Source organism: Arachis ipaensis, chromosome B8, assembly GCF_059453495.1.
Source record: "Arachis ipaensis isolate K30076 ecotype BB chromosome B8, ASM5945349v1, whole genome shotgun sequence".
Lineage (NCBI taxonomy): Eukaryota > Viridiplantae > Streptophyta > Magnoliopsida > Fabales > Fabaceae > Arachis > Arachis ipaensis.
The window spans coordinates 28,078,957-28,094,987 of record NC_142443.1 but is presented as its reverse complement, the minus strand read 5'-3'; the positions used below and the strand labels follow the sequence as shown (position 1 = coordinate 28,094,987).

At 35.3% G+C, this 16,031-nt stretch overlaps 2 protein-coding genes and 1 non-coding gene across 3 annotated transcripts; 2 read left to right on the top strand and 1 right to left on the bottom strand.

Annotated features, from left to right (window-relative positions):
* The first annotated feature begins 1,188 nt into the window (after positions 1-1,188).
* LOC107613892 (protein SAWADEE HOMEODOMAIN HOMOLOG 2) lies at positions 1,189-5,365 on the top strand. The gene is made up of 9 exons (XM_016316083.3): positions 1,189-1,556; positions 2,387-2,472; positions 2,600-2,645; positions 2,717-2,870; positions 3,301-3,364; positions 3,511-3,562; positions 4,057-4,200; positions 4,341-4,460; positions 4,918-5,365. Exons 1-9 carry the CDS (start codon positions 1,503-1,505, stop codon positions 5,239-5,241), a joined length of 1,044 nt encoding a protein of 347 aa, XP_016171569.1. The 5' UTR covers positions 1,189-1,502; the 3' UTR covers positions 5,242-5,365.
* Positions 5,366-7,014: 1,649 nt separating this feature from the next.
* LOC110265273 (1,4-alpha-glucan-branching enzyme 1, chloroplastic/amyloplastic-like) lies at positions 7,015-7,937 on the bottom strand. The gene is made up of 5 exons (XM_088495482.1): positions 7,825-7,937; positions 7,638-7,736; positions 7,503-7,545; positions 7,246-7,305; positions 7,015-7,125 (listed from the first exon to the last, which is right to left on the bottom strand). The coding sequence occupies exons 1-5, from the start codon at positions 7,935-7,937 to the stop codon at positions 7,015-7,017; spliced, it is 426 nt and encodes a 141-aa protein (XP_088351608.1).
* A 7,660-nt stretch (positions 7,938-15,597) lies between these two features.
* Positions 15,598-15,705, top strand: LOC148547527 (small nucleolar RNA R71). Its single transcript, XR_015898202.1, has one exon. It is a non-coding gene; the product is annotated as a small nucleolar RNA R71 (small nucleolar RNA).
* Positions 15,706-16,031: the final 326 nt, after the last annotated feature.

Here is a 16,031-nt window from a genome sequence, read left to right as displayed (position 1 = left end):
CTTCTTTTTCTTCCTCTATGTGTGGATTTTGTGTGTTTGACGAGGGACTGAGTGTGTGTGGGTGTGTTGTGCGTTGAGTGAAAGATGAGAGTGAGGGAGTGACAACGACTCTGAAGGAGGTAAGTGAGGGTGAGTGAATGTGGGTAATGAAATTAGGATTTTTTTTGGGAACAAATAATAAAATTAAGGTATAAAGTAATAATTAAAAACCAAATATAAATCAATATAATTACTTTTGAGAATACTACTTATTTTCACTTACAAATTATGTTTTAAATAAATATTTTAATTTAAAATTAGAAATAATTAAATAATTTTTTTTATTCATAAAATAAGATTTAAAATCTAAATATTTAAATTAAAATATATAAAATTTTTATTATTTTTTAATTACTAAAATTTTAGCGACTAAGCGCATTAATCTTTAACTATTAATTATTTGAAGGGCTAAGATAGATAAATGTTAAAGGTTTTTTTTATCAATGTGTTATGCTTTTTCTTTAACTTAATATCAAAATATCAGTTTTTTAAAATTATTTTAGATGCTACTTTTTTTATATTATTTTATTAATTTTAATTAAAAATAAAATAATAAATCAGTTATTATCTTAATAAAAAGTAATATTTGAATAATTAATAAAAAAAAGTGATATTTTGATAATAAATTTTTAAAAAATAATATATTATAAAAAATTAATTTTAAAATATTATTAATATAAAATAATTTTATATTTAAATTAATTATTAAAAAATAATATAATTAAATGAAGGTACACATTTTTTTTAAAAAAAAGAATAGATTTTAACCTGTTAAAACTTATTTGGGTGTTATTTTCGAAAAAGATTGTTTTTAAATGATATTTTTTTAAAAATTTTTTTATAAAAATAAAAATAATTTTATATTTAGATATTTCATAAAAATTTTTTTTATTTATTAATTATATATGAATAAAATAAGATAAAAATATTTTTTTATTTATTTATTATGTAAAAAAATATTATTTTTTAAAAAAAATCTTTTAAAAAAATATAAATTATAACTTTTAAAAAAATATTTTTTAATATTTTTTAATATTTTTATTTTTATTATTAAAAATTTATTAAATACATTAAAAATAAAAAAATCTTTTTATTAAATTTTTTTATCAATTTAATAACGTACAAACAAATATTTATCTGGGAAAAGCCGTTCCTCGTTATGTAGTTTCCTGTTTCCACCCCAACTAACTGTTCTGTAAAAAGATCTTTCTCTCTCTCTCCCCCCACAACAAGCGCCTCTTTTTTCATGCTCTCTCTGTCCCCCCACCCCACTACTTCAAACTCAAATTTCTTCTTCTCCTTCTTCTCATTCTTCTTCTTCTTCTTCTTCTTCTAATTATTATTATTATACCTACCTAACCGAAATTATCCACTTTTTTTTCTCTCTCTTCTTGGTCTCCTCTCCTTCTTCCGTACACAAATTGCATAGCAGAAATTGTGCCACAAAAGGCACAAAAGTTCTCATGGGTCGCCCACCCAGCAATGGAGGACCTGCCTTTCGCTTCACTTCATCTGAGGTGCTCATTTTATCTTATTTTTCCCTCCAAAATTTCTCTATTCCACGCATGAACATGTTTATTTCTATGGTGAACTTTTGGATGTTTTGAATTCGAAGTTCTCACATGAGTTAGTGAAGTTCTGTTCCATACTTTTTTCGTTTTCGAGTATTGGGTGCCTGTTTTCAAGCTAAATTTTGAATCCTGTGCAGTATTAACGAAGTGGTTAGCTTTACCTTCATTATGCAAGTACCTACTTGCTTACTTTTAGGGTTCTGAATATATTTCATTTTTTTCCCTAATAAATATTAAATACATGATTACTAAATTACTAACTAATACAGCCAGCAGTGGATTTTGAAATACGCATGCATGGAGTTCGTATTGGGAAATTTTTTTATTTGAAAACATCTATGTCTTCAAAGAAAGCATTCCTTATTAGAGGAACTTCGTAATGTTTTATAGGCTGGATCACATGATGATAGCCTCTGCACACTGTTGCAGAAGCTAAATGCCACATTCTATTTCATTTTCAATTTGCTATTCAGTGAAACTTTGTCCGAAATAGAGGGAAAATCTTACTTTTCTTTATTGTGTCATTCAATTCAAATGTTAGACTACTCAATATCAATAAACACATGAAAGTAGACTAGGGGCTTTCCATGTGTTTCTGATGGGATTGTAGTTGTTTTCCTTAAAAACCTCACTTTAACAGCTTCTGATCGATGCAAAATAAGGGACTAATCTTATTAGAATTGCAGAAGTGAGACAATATGAGGCTTCACCACTAGTGGCATATGGAATATTTTCTATTTACAATGCTGCCATAAACTGTTGTTTTGACTGTATAGGTTGCAGAAATGGAGGCTATTTTGCATGAGCACAATAATGCAATGCCGGCACGCGATGTTCTTACTGCTATTGCAGAGAAGTTCAGGTGTGTCATACCGTTCTTGGCTCTTATCTTTAGTTCTTGAAGGAATATTAGTATTCGGTACTATTCAGTTTGCTCTAGTACATTAAGATTAATGAAATGAGTTCCTTTATTTTTCAATAATTTGCAGTGAATCACCGGGTCGTAAAGACAAGATTACTGTTCAGATGAGACAAGTACGGTAATCATATTTTGTTGTGAGATGACTCTTTCCTATGCTGTTATCTTAGCTTTCATCTATTTTCAGGTGTGGAATTGGTTTCAAAATAAGCGATATGCTATAAGGGCAAAATTAAACAAGTCTCTTGTAAAGTTAGATATCACACCAATGACCAAGGCCAGTTCAGCCGTAGTAAAGAATATTCATCAACCAACAGCTGCTACAATTCCAACTGCTTCAGGTAGAACCATGCCACTTTTTTTATGCTTCAACAGATATTATATGGTCCAAGACTAGTAATAATGTTAACATTTGGCTAGATATATATCTTGGGGTCTGAATGTGTGTTATATGAACATCTCCACTCTATGTCTCTGAATACATATGTCACAGTAACGTAACTTTTTAATGTCCACGATACTATGCTTCTTGCAAAGATGTTAATTTTTTTAAGTCATAACTGAGCAGAAAGAAAACTCGGAGTTTGCTCGTGATGATCTTGGCTTAGAGTTTCATTTATTTTCTGATTATAATCTTTAATAGCCGTTGGAGAAAAACTTATTAAGCAAATGATATCCTACTACATCAAGTGTCTATGCTTGTATGCTCTTATTATTCAATTTATTTGCTTATGTACACTTTTTTCATTTTTCTGCTTATTCCAACTGCAGGAAAAGTTACTCAAGAAAGCTCAGCCACAGAATTTGAAGCTAAATCTGGAAGGGATAGAGCATGGTCAGGATTTTTTCCCTGTTGATTTTTACGATCTTCGGTTTCCTATTTTCCCTCTAAATTGTTTTAGGATCTTCTGTTTCTTATTTTCCCTCTAAATTGTTTTGTATCCGTGGGAACTGACTTATGGTTTTTTATTTTCTCTGTAGGTATGACGTTGCTAACTTTATAATGCACAGATATTTGGAGAGTGGTGATCCGGTAATTTTAGTTTGAGATTCTTTAAATTCACAAGCTTTGTTGAGAAATGTTGGTCTTTTTATTTTCATGGGTTAATTTCCCTTTTCCCTTAATATATAAACTTGATGATCCAGTGAATGTACTACTTTTATATTTCCAAATGCATGTTCACGGAATATCAAGACTATGTAGGGGATTTGGTATGCTGTAAAACATTCTTAGCAATTGCTCTTTTGGACTGGTTGATCTTGCTGCAATAAACCATCAAAGATTGGTTTTTCTTGGTTGCATGACTGATTTTTGCATACAACTTCCAAGATGTTTGTAAAGGTTGTAATGTTTTTACTTGTAAACAAATGAATTGATTTGATTCTCAATTTTCTGGTCGCTCATTAATGATTATGCAAATATCTGGAGTTGCGTCATGAACTCTTTCATAACAAACAGGAAGTGACTATTTTCTTGCGGCTTATGCCTTTATAGTTCCTTAATGGTAGTAATATGTTCACTTTCAGGAAGTGCTGGTAAGATTTTCTGGTTTTGGACCTGCGGAAGATGAGTGGGTAAATGTCCGAAAGAATGTCAGGCCACGCTCTCTGCCATGTGAATCAGCAGAATGTGTTGCAGTCCTTCCCGGGGATCTTATACTATGTTTTCAGGTGCGAGGCTCTGACTTGACATGACATCATTAAAAACATAATTGTGGTTAATTTTATTGTCTATTATCGTCCTATTTGACTTCTTGGACACTCACCATTTCTGGTAATCATTCTTTTATGTTTTTGTTTTGACATCTCAGGAAGGTAAAGAACAGGCCCTTTATTTTGATGCCCATGTACTTGATGCTCAAAGGCGGAGGCATGATGTAAGAGGTTGCCGTTGTAGATTTTTGGTTCGTTATGATCATGATCAGTCAGAGGTATTAATATTTTTTTGTGGTTCCATCTTGTGGGATTTGTGTTTTTATGCTACGATCATTAGTGTTCATGTTAGGTTCCATGATTGATCAGCGAAACGGATAAGATACAGTACTAGAATATAAAGAAGGGATAAGAGAATAATGTTATATTACTTAGATGGTGGAGACTCATATGCAATTGTATTCATACGAAGTTTGATAGTTAAGAACCGTTAAATAATTTGACATGTCCGACTAAATTGCTATCTAACGACTTCAACTATCAACTTCACATGAAGACAACTGCATATGAGTTTATCTTTTTGGATTGCCGAGATGATTTGTGTACAAATATCAAACTAAATCAAATATAAATGAAAGGTGTTGTTGTATAGTGCTACTTAGAAATTAGTTCATATTATGTTCATGATCAATTTTGTTTATTCATCATCCACATCCACTTGTGTTCTCTTCACAGGAAATTGTGCAACTTAGGAAGATTTGTCGCAGGCCGGAAACCGATTTCAGGTTACAACAGCTTCATGCCGTGCCGGAGATGAAGAGTGGCATGGATCCAGCACCTGTTCATGCTGTCAGGGTTACTACTTCGGCCGAATCACAGAAACAACAGAATGCAAACACTCCAATGTCAACATTAGCACAAAGTATAAGTAAAGTCGAAACATCTAGCGATGTTACGGCAGGAAGCGTGTTCCCGGTCAGTGCTGCTACATTCGCAACCAACGTTGCTTCAAGCAGTGTTCATGGTGCCTCTAGTCACAGCATGGCTGAAGGAAAATAAAGCATGCTTATTCTAATCCTCTCCCATTGCTGGGTTTATTTTTTCTTCCCTCAAAATGATTATTGACATTTATGTAAGAATTTTATGATAATTCAATTAATGTTAGTAGGGAGAAAAAAGAAAAGCACACGTTATCATAGTACAGTAAATTTTTGCGTTAAAAAGTGTATGTTTATATAAGTGAAACGCACCATTTTTCGTATTTTTAATTTAAAAACAATATTAAAATGAATATATTTTTCAAAATCCCCAGATAATTTGCAACTTGCGAGCCCCAATTTTACCCGATTTTCGTCTTAAGAGCAGAATTCCTTCTGAACCTACGACAGTTCTTTCCTTCTTGGACATGGTGGGCATTTTCCGTTCCTCCGTGGAAATTTTCAACTTCACCAAATATTATTGAAGTTCTTACTTTCCATTGAACTATTCCCTTTATAATCTCGAAAAGATGCACTACATTCTTGGCAATTTACTCGATCTGATGGAAATTCAACTTTATGTTCGTTAGTAACACCATTTGGAGTAACAATTTTTTTCAACGAGTAAAGTATCGCTTTTGTCCCTAATATTTGGGGTAAATTCTATTTGTGCCCCTAATGTTTAAATCGTCCTATTTGTATCCCTAACGTTTGTAAAAGTGATTTAATGTTATCCTGCTGTTAATTACACATCATGAGCGCTTTAGTTTGAGTTTTAAAAATCTCTTCTTGAAGTTAGAATACAAATGTCTGGGATAGAATCGATGATCTACTCCGAAAAATAGCTCATCAAATGTTGAAACTAATTCCTACAACATTTACATAATTCACTTTTCTAGGGACATAATTGAATCTAAACACAAATAGTGGGTATAATATTAAAATCGATTACATCCAAGTGAGATCTAATTGAGAATGAATACATTCAAGTAAGAATAATTGAAAAATATTATCTGATTTGTTAGTATAATTGATAGTATGATAACATTGAATCACTTTTATAAACGTTAAGGATACAAATAGAATGATTTAAACGTTAGGGACACAAATAGGACTTACTCCAAACGTTGGGGATAAAAACAATACTTTACTCTTTTCCAATTTAATCATTGCTCAGAGCCTCGGAACTATAGCAAACAACCAATTTAAAGTTTTACTGGTAACGATCCAGATTTTAGTTAATAGCTACAATATTATTGACATTATGTGAAGATAATAATTAATATTAAATAAGAATTTAATTTTGATGTATTGTCAATGTAAAATAATTTTATACATATATCCAATTATATAACAGTATAACACGTTAATAAAAATAACTATTTTTTTATTGACCGTATAAATAATTATTTAAAAGAATGAATGACCGTATAAAATTATGTACAATATATAAAAATTAAATTATATCTATAAAAAAAATTGGACATTGGAGAATTTCCTCAAACCAAGGCTGAACCACGAGTAAATACCCATAGTTGTCCCTGAGATTTACGCAAATACCCATAGTAATTCCTAAGATCTCGATTTTCCCATTGTAGTCCTCCAGATAGAGCTCCGAGCACTCAAACTGGTCCCTAGGTATATTTTTGGTGATGACTCATCACCGGAACACTGATGTGGACTCGGTTTGCCACGCTGGAGGGGTCCCAACGACTAGCTGAGCTGGCTAATTTTCAAATTGTACCCAAATTGGTCCCTCCTATTATATGTAACCCTAAATCCCCAAATTTTCATACACTTCATCTCTTCGTCTTGTTCGTCTCTTCTCCTTCTTCTTTCATACACTTCTTCCTGTTCATTTTTTCACGATATATATTGGTGCTTCGATGTCATGAGGAATTGGTGGCGAACCATCTGCATAAGCATACCTTGACTCGAGATCCATGAGGAATTGGTGGCGAACCATCTGCATTGTTTGGCAAGAAGATCTCCCACACACCAAATTCATTCTGTTTGGATATATTAACCGAAGATGATTACATGCTCCAACTAGCACAATCATTTGCATACATTAACCGAAACATACCGGAGTCATTACAGCGGCATTTGGATTCCAATTGTTGAAGTCTCCAATTAATGCTGCTGACTGAGAAAATATCCAATCATTTTTAAGACACATGTCAAGCTATATTTCTACATCGAAAACAAGATTTTTGTTGAACTTTAGATGAACATCCAAAACAGATTTTTTAATAATACAACTCCTTAAATTGAATTTGAGCATAAGAAAAGAAACCAATTTTAATAATAAGAGTTAAGAATATAATATGAAAGCATATATACCTTAGCTCCTGGTGCCCATTCTCTATAAGTAATTCCTGTGATACTGCAAAAAATAGTAGTAATATTGATAAATAAGTTGGTATTAATAAACTGTAGATAAGTTCATAGCAGCTTTCTGAGCAAGAAGTTAGATACCTCTGCCTAAAGCCAAAATTTTCATGGCCGCGAGAAAATGGATCTAGGCCACCTTCATGCTTGTCGATATCCTCTCGCAATCTCAAGTATCGTCCGAAACTGTAGTTTGAAAATTTTACATGATCTAGCAACTCAGATAGTTGTTCCACAAATACTTTAAGGAAATGAAGCTTAAAAGTGAGGTTACCAGAAATCAAGATGGTCGCGGTGAGTGAGCAAAAGTGGATCAATTTCATAGATTTTCTTCCCACAGCCAGATGGAGGGATGATCTTAATTTTAACTACTTCATCTCTTTCCATTTTCAGTTTCTTGTCTTTGGGTACCAATGTCTTCTCAGCATGAGTTCTAGCACTATATTCTACAAGAGATACCGAAAAACAGAACCTTTCTCATCTTCAATCTCTCTGAAATTTCTAAGCTACTTTCTTGATTAAATCACCAACACTATGAAGAATTGAAGACCCTAAAATATGAATTCAGCAAAACAACATTTGAAAAAATATGTGATTAGCAATCTTATCTAAGCTAACTATGATTTCTAATTTTCTATTCACAAAAGCACATTTTTTTTATTAAATTAGGAATTTCAAGTTCTTCTGTTAAGGAAAAAGCATATTCTTAATCTCCAGGAATAACTGAATTTCGATTCCATGGGGATAGCTTAACCATTAGGGAGCAAGCAGCTATGGAGTACTTTCGATAGTAAGGGCTCTAGACTTTTGTTTTGATTTACAGAGGCCAAAAAAGAGACTTTGAATTTGTCTTTGGACGTGAAGTGATTGATATTATACCTCTAGGACCAGAACTTCTTGTTTCGGACGGTGAATTAATTTTACAAAATAAAGCACAAATAACTGAAAGAAAAAAAAAAGAAAAAAAGAAACGTGCTACAATTGGAACAATATTCCCAAAATCGGTTTATGAAGTAGAACACTTGTGATTATAAAACCCAACAAAAGATGAGATTCAGATTTGGTGGACACATAACAGAACCTCAACTACACTAACAACTTGCATATCATCAATCAACACTGTATTCAAAATGCAAAGTAAAAAAAAGGGAAGGTTACCTTGAGTCCGATCACAAAGTCAGAACCTCGTTCTTCTCGTGAAGGAGGGAAAGAACAATAACAACTTCTGGTCGAATTACTTCTTCTCTCAAATTTTTCTTGCCAGCGAATACAACCCTATGGCTACGCCATTGATGGGGAGATGAAGAAGAATTCAGAGAGTGGAAGAAGAACAGACGAGTGAAGTGAAACGTTTGTGTTGGGAGAGAAAACTGTTTTAGCAACATCTAAACGGCGTCGTTTTTTGCTATGAAGGGCACCAAACCAAAACAACGACGTTTTAGACCCCTCTCACGTGGCAATCCGAGGCCACGTCAGCGCTCCAGTGATGACTCATCACCTGAAATATGATCAGGGACCAGTTTGAGTGCTCGGAGCTCTATCTGGAGGACTACAATGAAAAAATCGGAATCTTAGGGATTACTATAGGTATTTGCGTGAATCTCAAGGACAACTATGGGTATTTACTCGCTGAACCACCCATGTCCATCCGAGTTTGGGCAAAGAGAGAGATAAAAAGGGCATAACAAATAACGAAAACGATTTATCTAAAATGTTTAACAATCCCACTACTTATACATTTTTTATAATAAATAATATATATTAGTATTTTTTTAATAATTATACACATATTTTCTTTATTTTATTAATTATAAAATAATTTAAATACATAATTAATTTATCACAACTGTATTTAATACTAATATCAAAAGTGTTTAATAAGTAATAACTATGTGTTGTAAAATAAATAAATAAATAAAAATAAATATAAAATAAAAAAAATATAAATAAAAAATTCTAATAATATTTTTTAATATCATTCTTTTAATATAATTGAGATAATTCTTATATTTTTGATAATTCACTTTTTCATATGTTAGAGTGTACATATATAAAGAGAAGTGTTTTATGCTAGTATTGTGTGTGTTCTGTCTCAAACCATACTTTTTCTATTTATATATATACAAAGTTAATATTTTCAAACTTTATTAAGATAATCCATCTTGAGAACTTTAAGATTCTACTATTGAAAAACTGAACTACTCATATTATAAAAAAAAAATCACATATCACTAAATGGATATCGATATCATAACACTCCTTTTTAGATATCCATTTAGGATTATACCTCATTAAAATTTTATAAAAAAAATTCAATGAAAAAAAATTTTAGTGAAAGAAAAAGAATACAATATTTTTTGTGATGAGAAATACCTCGTTAAAAACTTTATCAAGAAAAAATCCAATAGTAATAAAAACCTAACAAGAAAAAAGAGAGTACAACTCCCCTCTTGTTATTATTTAATATCTCAAAATCTGCGCATCTGGTACACGAAATTGTGATTACACTTTAATTATGTAAAATTCATGGCTCTTTCTTTCCCTGGCAATGGCGCCAAGAACATGGTGCCAATACCATGGTTCACAACTTCGATACAACTAACCAGCAAGTGCACTGGGTCGTCCAAGTAATACCTTACGTGAGTAAGGGTCGAATCCCACGGAGATTGTTGGTATGAAGCAAGCTATGGTCACCTTGCAAATCTCAGTCAGGCAGATATAAATTGATAATGGTGTTTTCGAATATTAATTAATAAAATAGGGATAGAGATACTTATGTAATTTATTGGTGAGAATTTCAGATAAGCGTATAGAGATGCGTTTGTTCCTCTGAACCTCTGCTTTCCTGCTATCTTCATCCAGTCAGTCTTACTCATTTCCATGGCTGACTTTATGTGATACATCACCACTGTCAATGGCTTCATCTTATCCTCTCAGTGAATAATATGCTCACGCACCCTGTCACGGCACGGCTATTCATCTGTCGGTCCTCGATCATGCTGGAATAGGATTTACTATCCTTTTGCGTCTGTCATTAACGCCCTGCAATCGCGAGTTTGGAGCTCGTCACAGTCATTCATTCATTGAATCCTACTCGGAATACCACAGACAAGGTTTAGACCTTCCGGATTCTCTTGAATGCCGCCATCATTCTAGCTTACACCACGAAGATTCTGGTTAGGAGATCTAAGAGATATTCATTCTAGCTTATTTCATGTAGAACGGAAGTGTTTGTCAGGCACGTGTTCATAGGGGAGAATGGTGATGAGCGTCACACATAATCATCACCTTCATCACGTTCTTGGGTGCGAATGGATATCTTAGAAGTGAAATAAGATGAATTGAATAGAAAACAGTAGTACTTTGCATTAATCTTTGAGGGACAGCAGAGCTCCACACCTTAATCTATGGAGTGTAGAAACTCTACCGTTAAAAATACATAAGTGAAAGGTCCAGGCATGGCCGAGATGGCCAGCCCCCTAAAACGTGATCAATAGTCTCCTAAGATGAACTATGGATTAAAACTGAGACCAAAGATGTCTAATACAATAGTAAGAGGTCCTATTTATAATAAACTAGCTACTAGGGTTTATATGAGTAAGTAATTGATGCATAAATCCACTTCCGGGGCCCACTTGGTGTGTGCTTGGGCTAGGCTTTAAGTGTTGCACATGCAGAGGCCATTTGTGGAGTTGAACGCCAGCTTTTGTGCCAGTTTGGGCGTTCAACTCTGGTTTCGGCTCCTTTTCTGGCGCTGGACGCCAGATTTGGGCAGAAAGCTGGCGTTGAACGCCAGTTTACGTCATCTATTCTTGGCCAAAGTATGAACTATTATATATTTCTGGAAAGCCCTGGATGTCTACTTTCCAACGCAATTGGAAGCGCGCCATTTCGAGTTCTGTAGCTCCAGAAAATCCACTTTGAGTGTAGGGAGGTCAGAATCCAACAGCATCAGCAGTCCTTCTTCAACCTCTGAATCTGATTTCAGCTCAAGTCCCTCAATTTCAGCCAGAAAATACCTGAAATCACAGAAAAATACACAAACTCATAGTAAAGTCCAGAAATGTGAATTTAACATAAAAACTAATGAAAACATCCCTAAAAGTAACTAGATCCTACTAAAAACATACTAAAAACAATGCCAAAAAGCGTATAAATTATCCGCTCATCACAACACCAAACTTAAATTGTTGCTTGTCCCCAAGCAACTGAAAATCAAATAGGATAAAAAGAAGAGAATATACTATAAATTCCAAACTATCAATGAAACAGAGCTTCAATCATATGAGCGGGATTTATAGCTTTTTGCCTCTTGAATAGTTTTGGCATCTCACTTTATCCATTGAGGTTCAGAATGATTGGCATCTATAGGAACTTCAGATTTCGAATAGTGTTATTGACTCTCCTAGTTCAGTATGATGATTCTTGAACACAGCTTCTTTATGAGTCTTGGCCGTGGCCCTAAGCACTTTGTTTTCCAGTATTACCACTGGATACATAAATACCACAGACACATAATTGGGTGAACCTTTTCAGATTGTGACTTAGCTTTGCTAAAGTCCCCAATTAGAGGTGTCCAGGGTTCTTAAGCACACTCATTTTTTTTTTTTGCTTTGGACCTTGACTTTAACCGCTCAGTCTCAAGTTTTCACTTGACACCTACACGCCACAAGCACATGGTTAGGGACAGCTTGGTTTAGCCGCTTAGACCAGGATTTTATTCCTTTTAGGCCCTCCTATCCACTGATGCTCAAAGCCTTGGGATCCTTTTTATTGCCCTTGCCTTTTAGTTTTAAGGGTTATTGGCTTTTTGCTCTTGCCTCTTGGTTTTAAGAGCTTTTGGCTTTTTCTGCTTGCTTTTCTTTCTATTATTTTTTTTTTGCCTATTTTTTTTTCTGCAAGCTTTGTTCTTTGCTACTTTTTCTTGCTTCAAGAATCATTTTTATGATTTTTCAGATTATCAAATAACATGTCTCCTAGTCATCATTCTTTCAAGAGCCAACATATTTAACATTCTTAAACAACAACTTCAAAAGACATATGCACTGTTCAAGCATACATTCAGAAAACAAGAAGCATTGTCACCACATCAATATAATTAAGCTAAGTTCAAGGATAAATTCGAAACTCATGTACTTCTTGTTCTTTTGAATTAAAACATTTTTCTTTTAAGAGAGGTGATGGATTCATAGGACATTCATAACTTTAAGACATATTTACTAACTACTAATGATCATGTAATGAAGACACAAACATAGATAAGCACATAACATAGAAAATGAAAAAAACAGAAGAAATAAGAACAAGGAATGAATCCACCTTAGTGATGGTGGCGTTTCCTTCTTGAGGAACCAATGATGTCCTTGAGCTCTTCTATGTCTCTTCCTTGTCTTGGTTGCTCCTCCCTCATTGCTTTTTGATCTTCTCTTATTTCATGGAGTATGATGGAGTGCTCTTGATGTTCCACCCTTAGTTGCTTCCAATAATTGTGTGGAAGAAAATGTATCCCCTGAGGTATCTCAGGGATCTCTTGATTTGCAGTCAAATGTTCTACCACTGAGCTATAGACCCTTTGATGGAAGCTTTTGTCTTCCCTTTCCTCTTTCTAGAGGTTTCTCTGGCCTTAGGTGCCATCAATGGTTATGGAAAAAACAAAAAAGCTATGCTTTTACTACACCAAACTTAGAATGTTGCTCGCCCTCGAGCAAAAGAAGAAAGAATAGAAGAAGAAGAAGATATGGAGGAGATGGATGGGTGTGTGTATACGGCCATATGGGTGGGATTGGGTGGGAGAGAGATGTTGAATTTTGAAGGTAGTGGGTGTATGGATGTGAGTGGTGAATGGAAAACAGAAGGGATGATCATGAATGGAAAGAGAGATGATGAGGTAGGTGGGGATTCTGTGGGGTCCACAGATCCTGGGGTGTCAAGGCATTTACATTCCTGCACCAAATTAGGCATGTAAAATGCCTTTGCACACAACTCTGGGCGTTCAGCGCCAGGTTGGTGCCCATTTTGGGCGTTCAACGCCCATTTGCTGCCATTTCTGGCGTTGAACGCCAGAACCATGCTTGTTCTGGGCGTTCAGCGCCAGGATGTTGCCCATTTTGGGCGTTCAGCGCCAGAACCATGCTCTGTTCTGGCGTTGAACGCCAGGCAGGTGCTTCCTCCAGGGTGTGATTTTTCTTCTGCTGTTTTTTATTCCGTTTTCAATTTTTCTATTTATTTTGTGACTCCACATGATCATGAACCTACAAAGACATATAACGAAGAAAAATATAGTTAGATAAATAAAAATTGGGTTGCCTCCCAACAAGCGCTTCTTTAATGTCAATAGCTTGACAGTAGGCTCTCATGGAGCCTCACAGATGTGCAGAGCTTTGTTGAGACTCTCCAACACCAAACTTAGAGTTTGGATATGGGAGTTCAACACCAAACTTAGAGTTTGGTTGTGGCCTCCCAACACCAAACTTAGAGTTTGACTGTGGGGGCTCTGGTTGACTCTGCTTTGAGAGAAGCTTTTTCTGCTTCCTCTCCATGGTTGCAGAGGGAGATCCTTGAGTTTTAAACACAAGGGAGTCCTCATTCCATTGAAGGACTAGTTCACCTCTGTCAACATCAATCACAGCTCTTGCTGTGGCCAGGAAAGGTCTTCTTAGGATGATGGATTCATCCTCTTCCTTTCCAGTATCCAGGACTATGAAATCAGCAGGGATGTAAAGGCCTTCAACCTTTACTAACACGTCCTCTACTTGTCCATATGCCTGTTTTCTCGAATTGTCTGCCATCTCTAATGAGATTTTAGCAGCTTGCACCCCATAGATTCCCAGTTTCTCTATTACAGAGAGGGGCACGAGGTTTATTCCTGAACCAAGGACACACAGAGCCTTAAAGATCATGGTGCCTATGGTACAAGGTATTATGAACTTTCCAGGATCCTGTCTCTTCTGAGGCAATGTCAGTTGATCCAGATCACTTAGTTCATTGATGAACAAGGGAGGTTCAACTTCCCAAGAATCAATGCCAAATAATTTGGCATTCAGCTTCATGATTGCACCAAGAAACTTGGTAGTTTGCTCTTCAGTAACATCCTCATTCTCTTCAGAAGAGGAATACTCATCAGAGCTCATGAAGGGCATAAGGAGGTTCAATGGAATCTCTATGGTCTCTAGATGAGCCTCAGAGTCCTTTGGTTCCTCAGAGGGAAGCTCCTTATTGATCACTGGACGTCCCAGGAGGTCTTTCTCTTTGGGATTCACGTCCTCTCCTCTCCTTACAGGTTCGGCCATGATGCTTATGTCAATGGCCTTGCACTCTCCTTTTGGATTCTCTTCTGTATTGCTTGGGAGAGTACTGGGAGGGATTTCAGTGATCTTTTTACTCAGCTGGCCCACTTGTGCTTCCAAATTTCTAATGGAAGACCTTGTTTCATTCATGAAACTCACAGTGGCCTTGGACAGATCAGAGACTAAGTTTGCCAAATTAGAAGTATTTCGTTCAGAGTTCTCTGTCTGTTGCTGAGTGGATGATGGAAAAGGTTTATTATTGTTAAACCTGTTTCCTCCACCATTATTAAAGCCTTGTTGAGGCTTTTGATCCTTCCATGAGAAATTTGGATGATTTCTCCATGATGAGTTATAGGTGTTTCCATAAGGTTCACCTAAGTAATTCACCTCTGCTATTGCAGGGTTTCAGGATCATAAGCTTCTTCTTCAGGAGAAGCCTCTTGAGTACTGTTGGATGCAGCTTGCATTCCATTCAGACTCTGAGAGATCATATTGACTTGCTGAGTCAATATTTTATTCTGAGCCAATATGACATTCAGAGTATCAACTTCAAGAACTTCCTTCTTCATAGGCGTCCCATTACTCACAGGATTCCTTTCAGAAGTGTACATGAACTGGTTATTAGCAACCATGTCAATGAGTTCTTGAGCTTCTGCAGGCGTTTTCTTTAGGTGAATGGATCCACCTGCAGAAGTGTCCAGTGACATCTTTGATAGCTCAGATAAACCATCATAGAATATATCCAGGATGGTCCATTCTGAAAGCATGTCAGAAGGACACTTTTTGGTCAGCTGTTTGTATCTTTCCCAAGCTTCATAGAGGGATTCACCTTCTTTCTGTCTGAAGGTTTGAACATCAGCTCTAAGCTTGCTCAGCTTTTGAGGAGGAAAGTACTTGGCTAAGAAAGCCGTGACCAGCTTATCCCAAGAGTTCAGGCTGTCTTTGGGTTGAGAATCCAACCATAATCTAGCTCTGTCTCTTACAGCGAAAGGGAAAAGCATGAGCCTGTAGACTTCAGGATCTACTCTATTAGTCTTAACAGTATCACATATCTGCAAGAATTCAGTTAAGAACTGAAAAGGATCTTCAGATGGAAGTCCATGAAACTTGCAGTTCTGCTGCATCAGAGAAACTAATTGAGGTTTCAGCTCAAAGTTGTTTGCTCCAATGGCAGGAATGGAGATGCTTCTTCCAT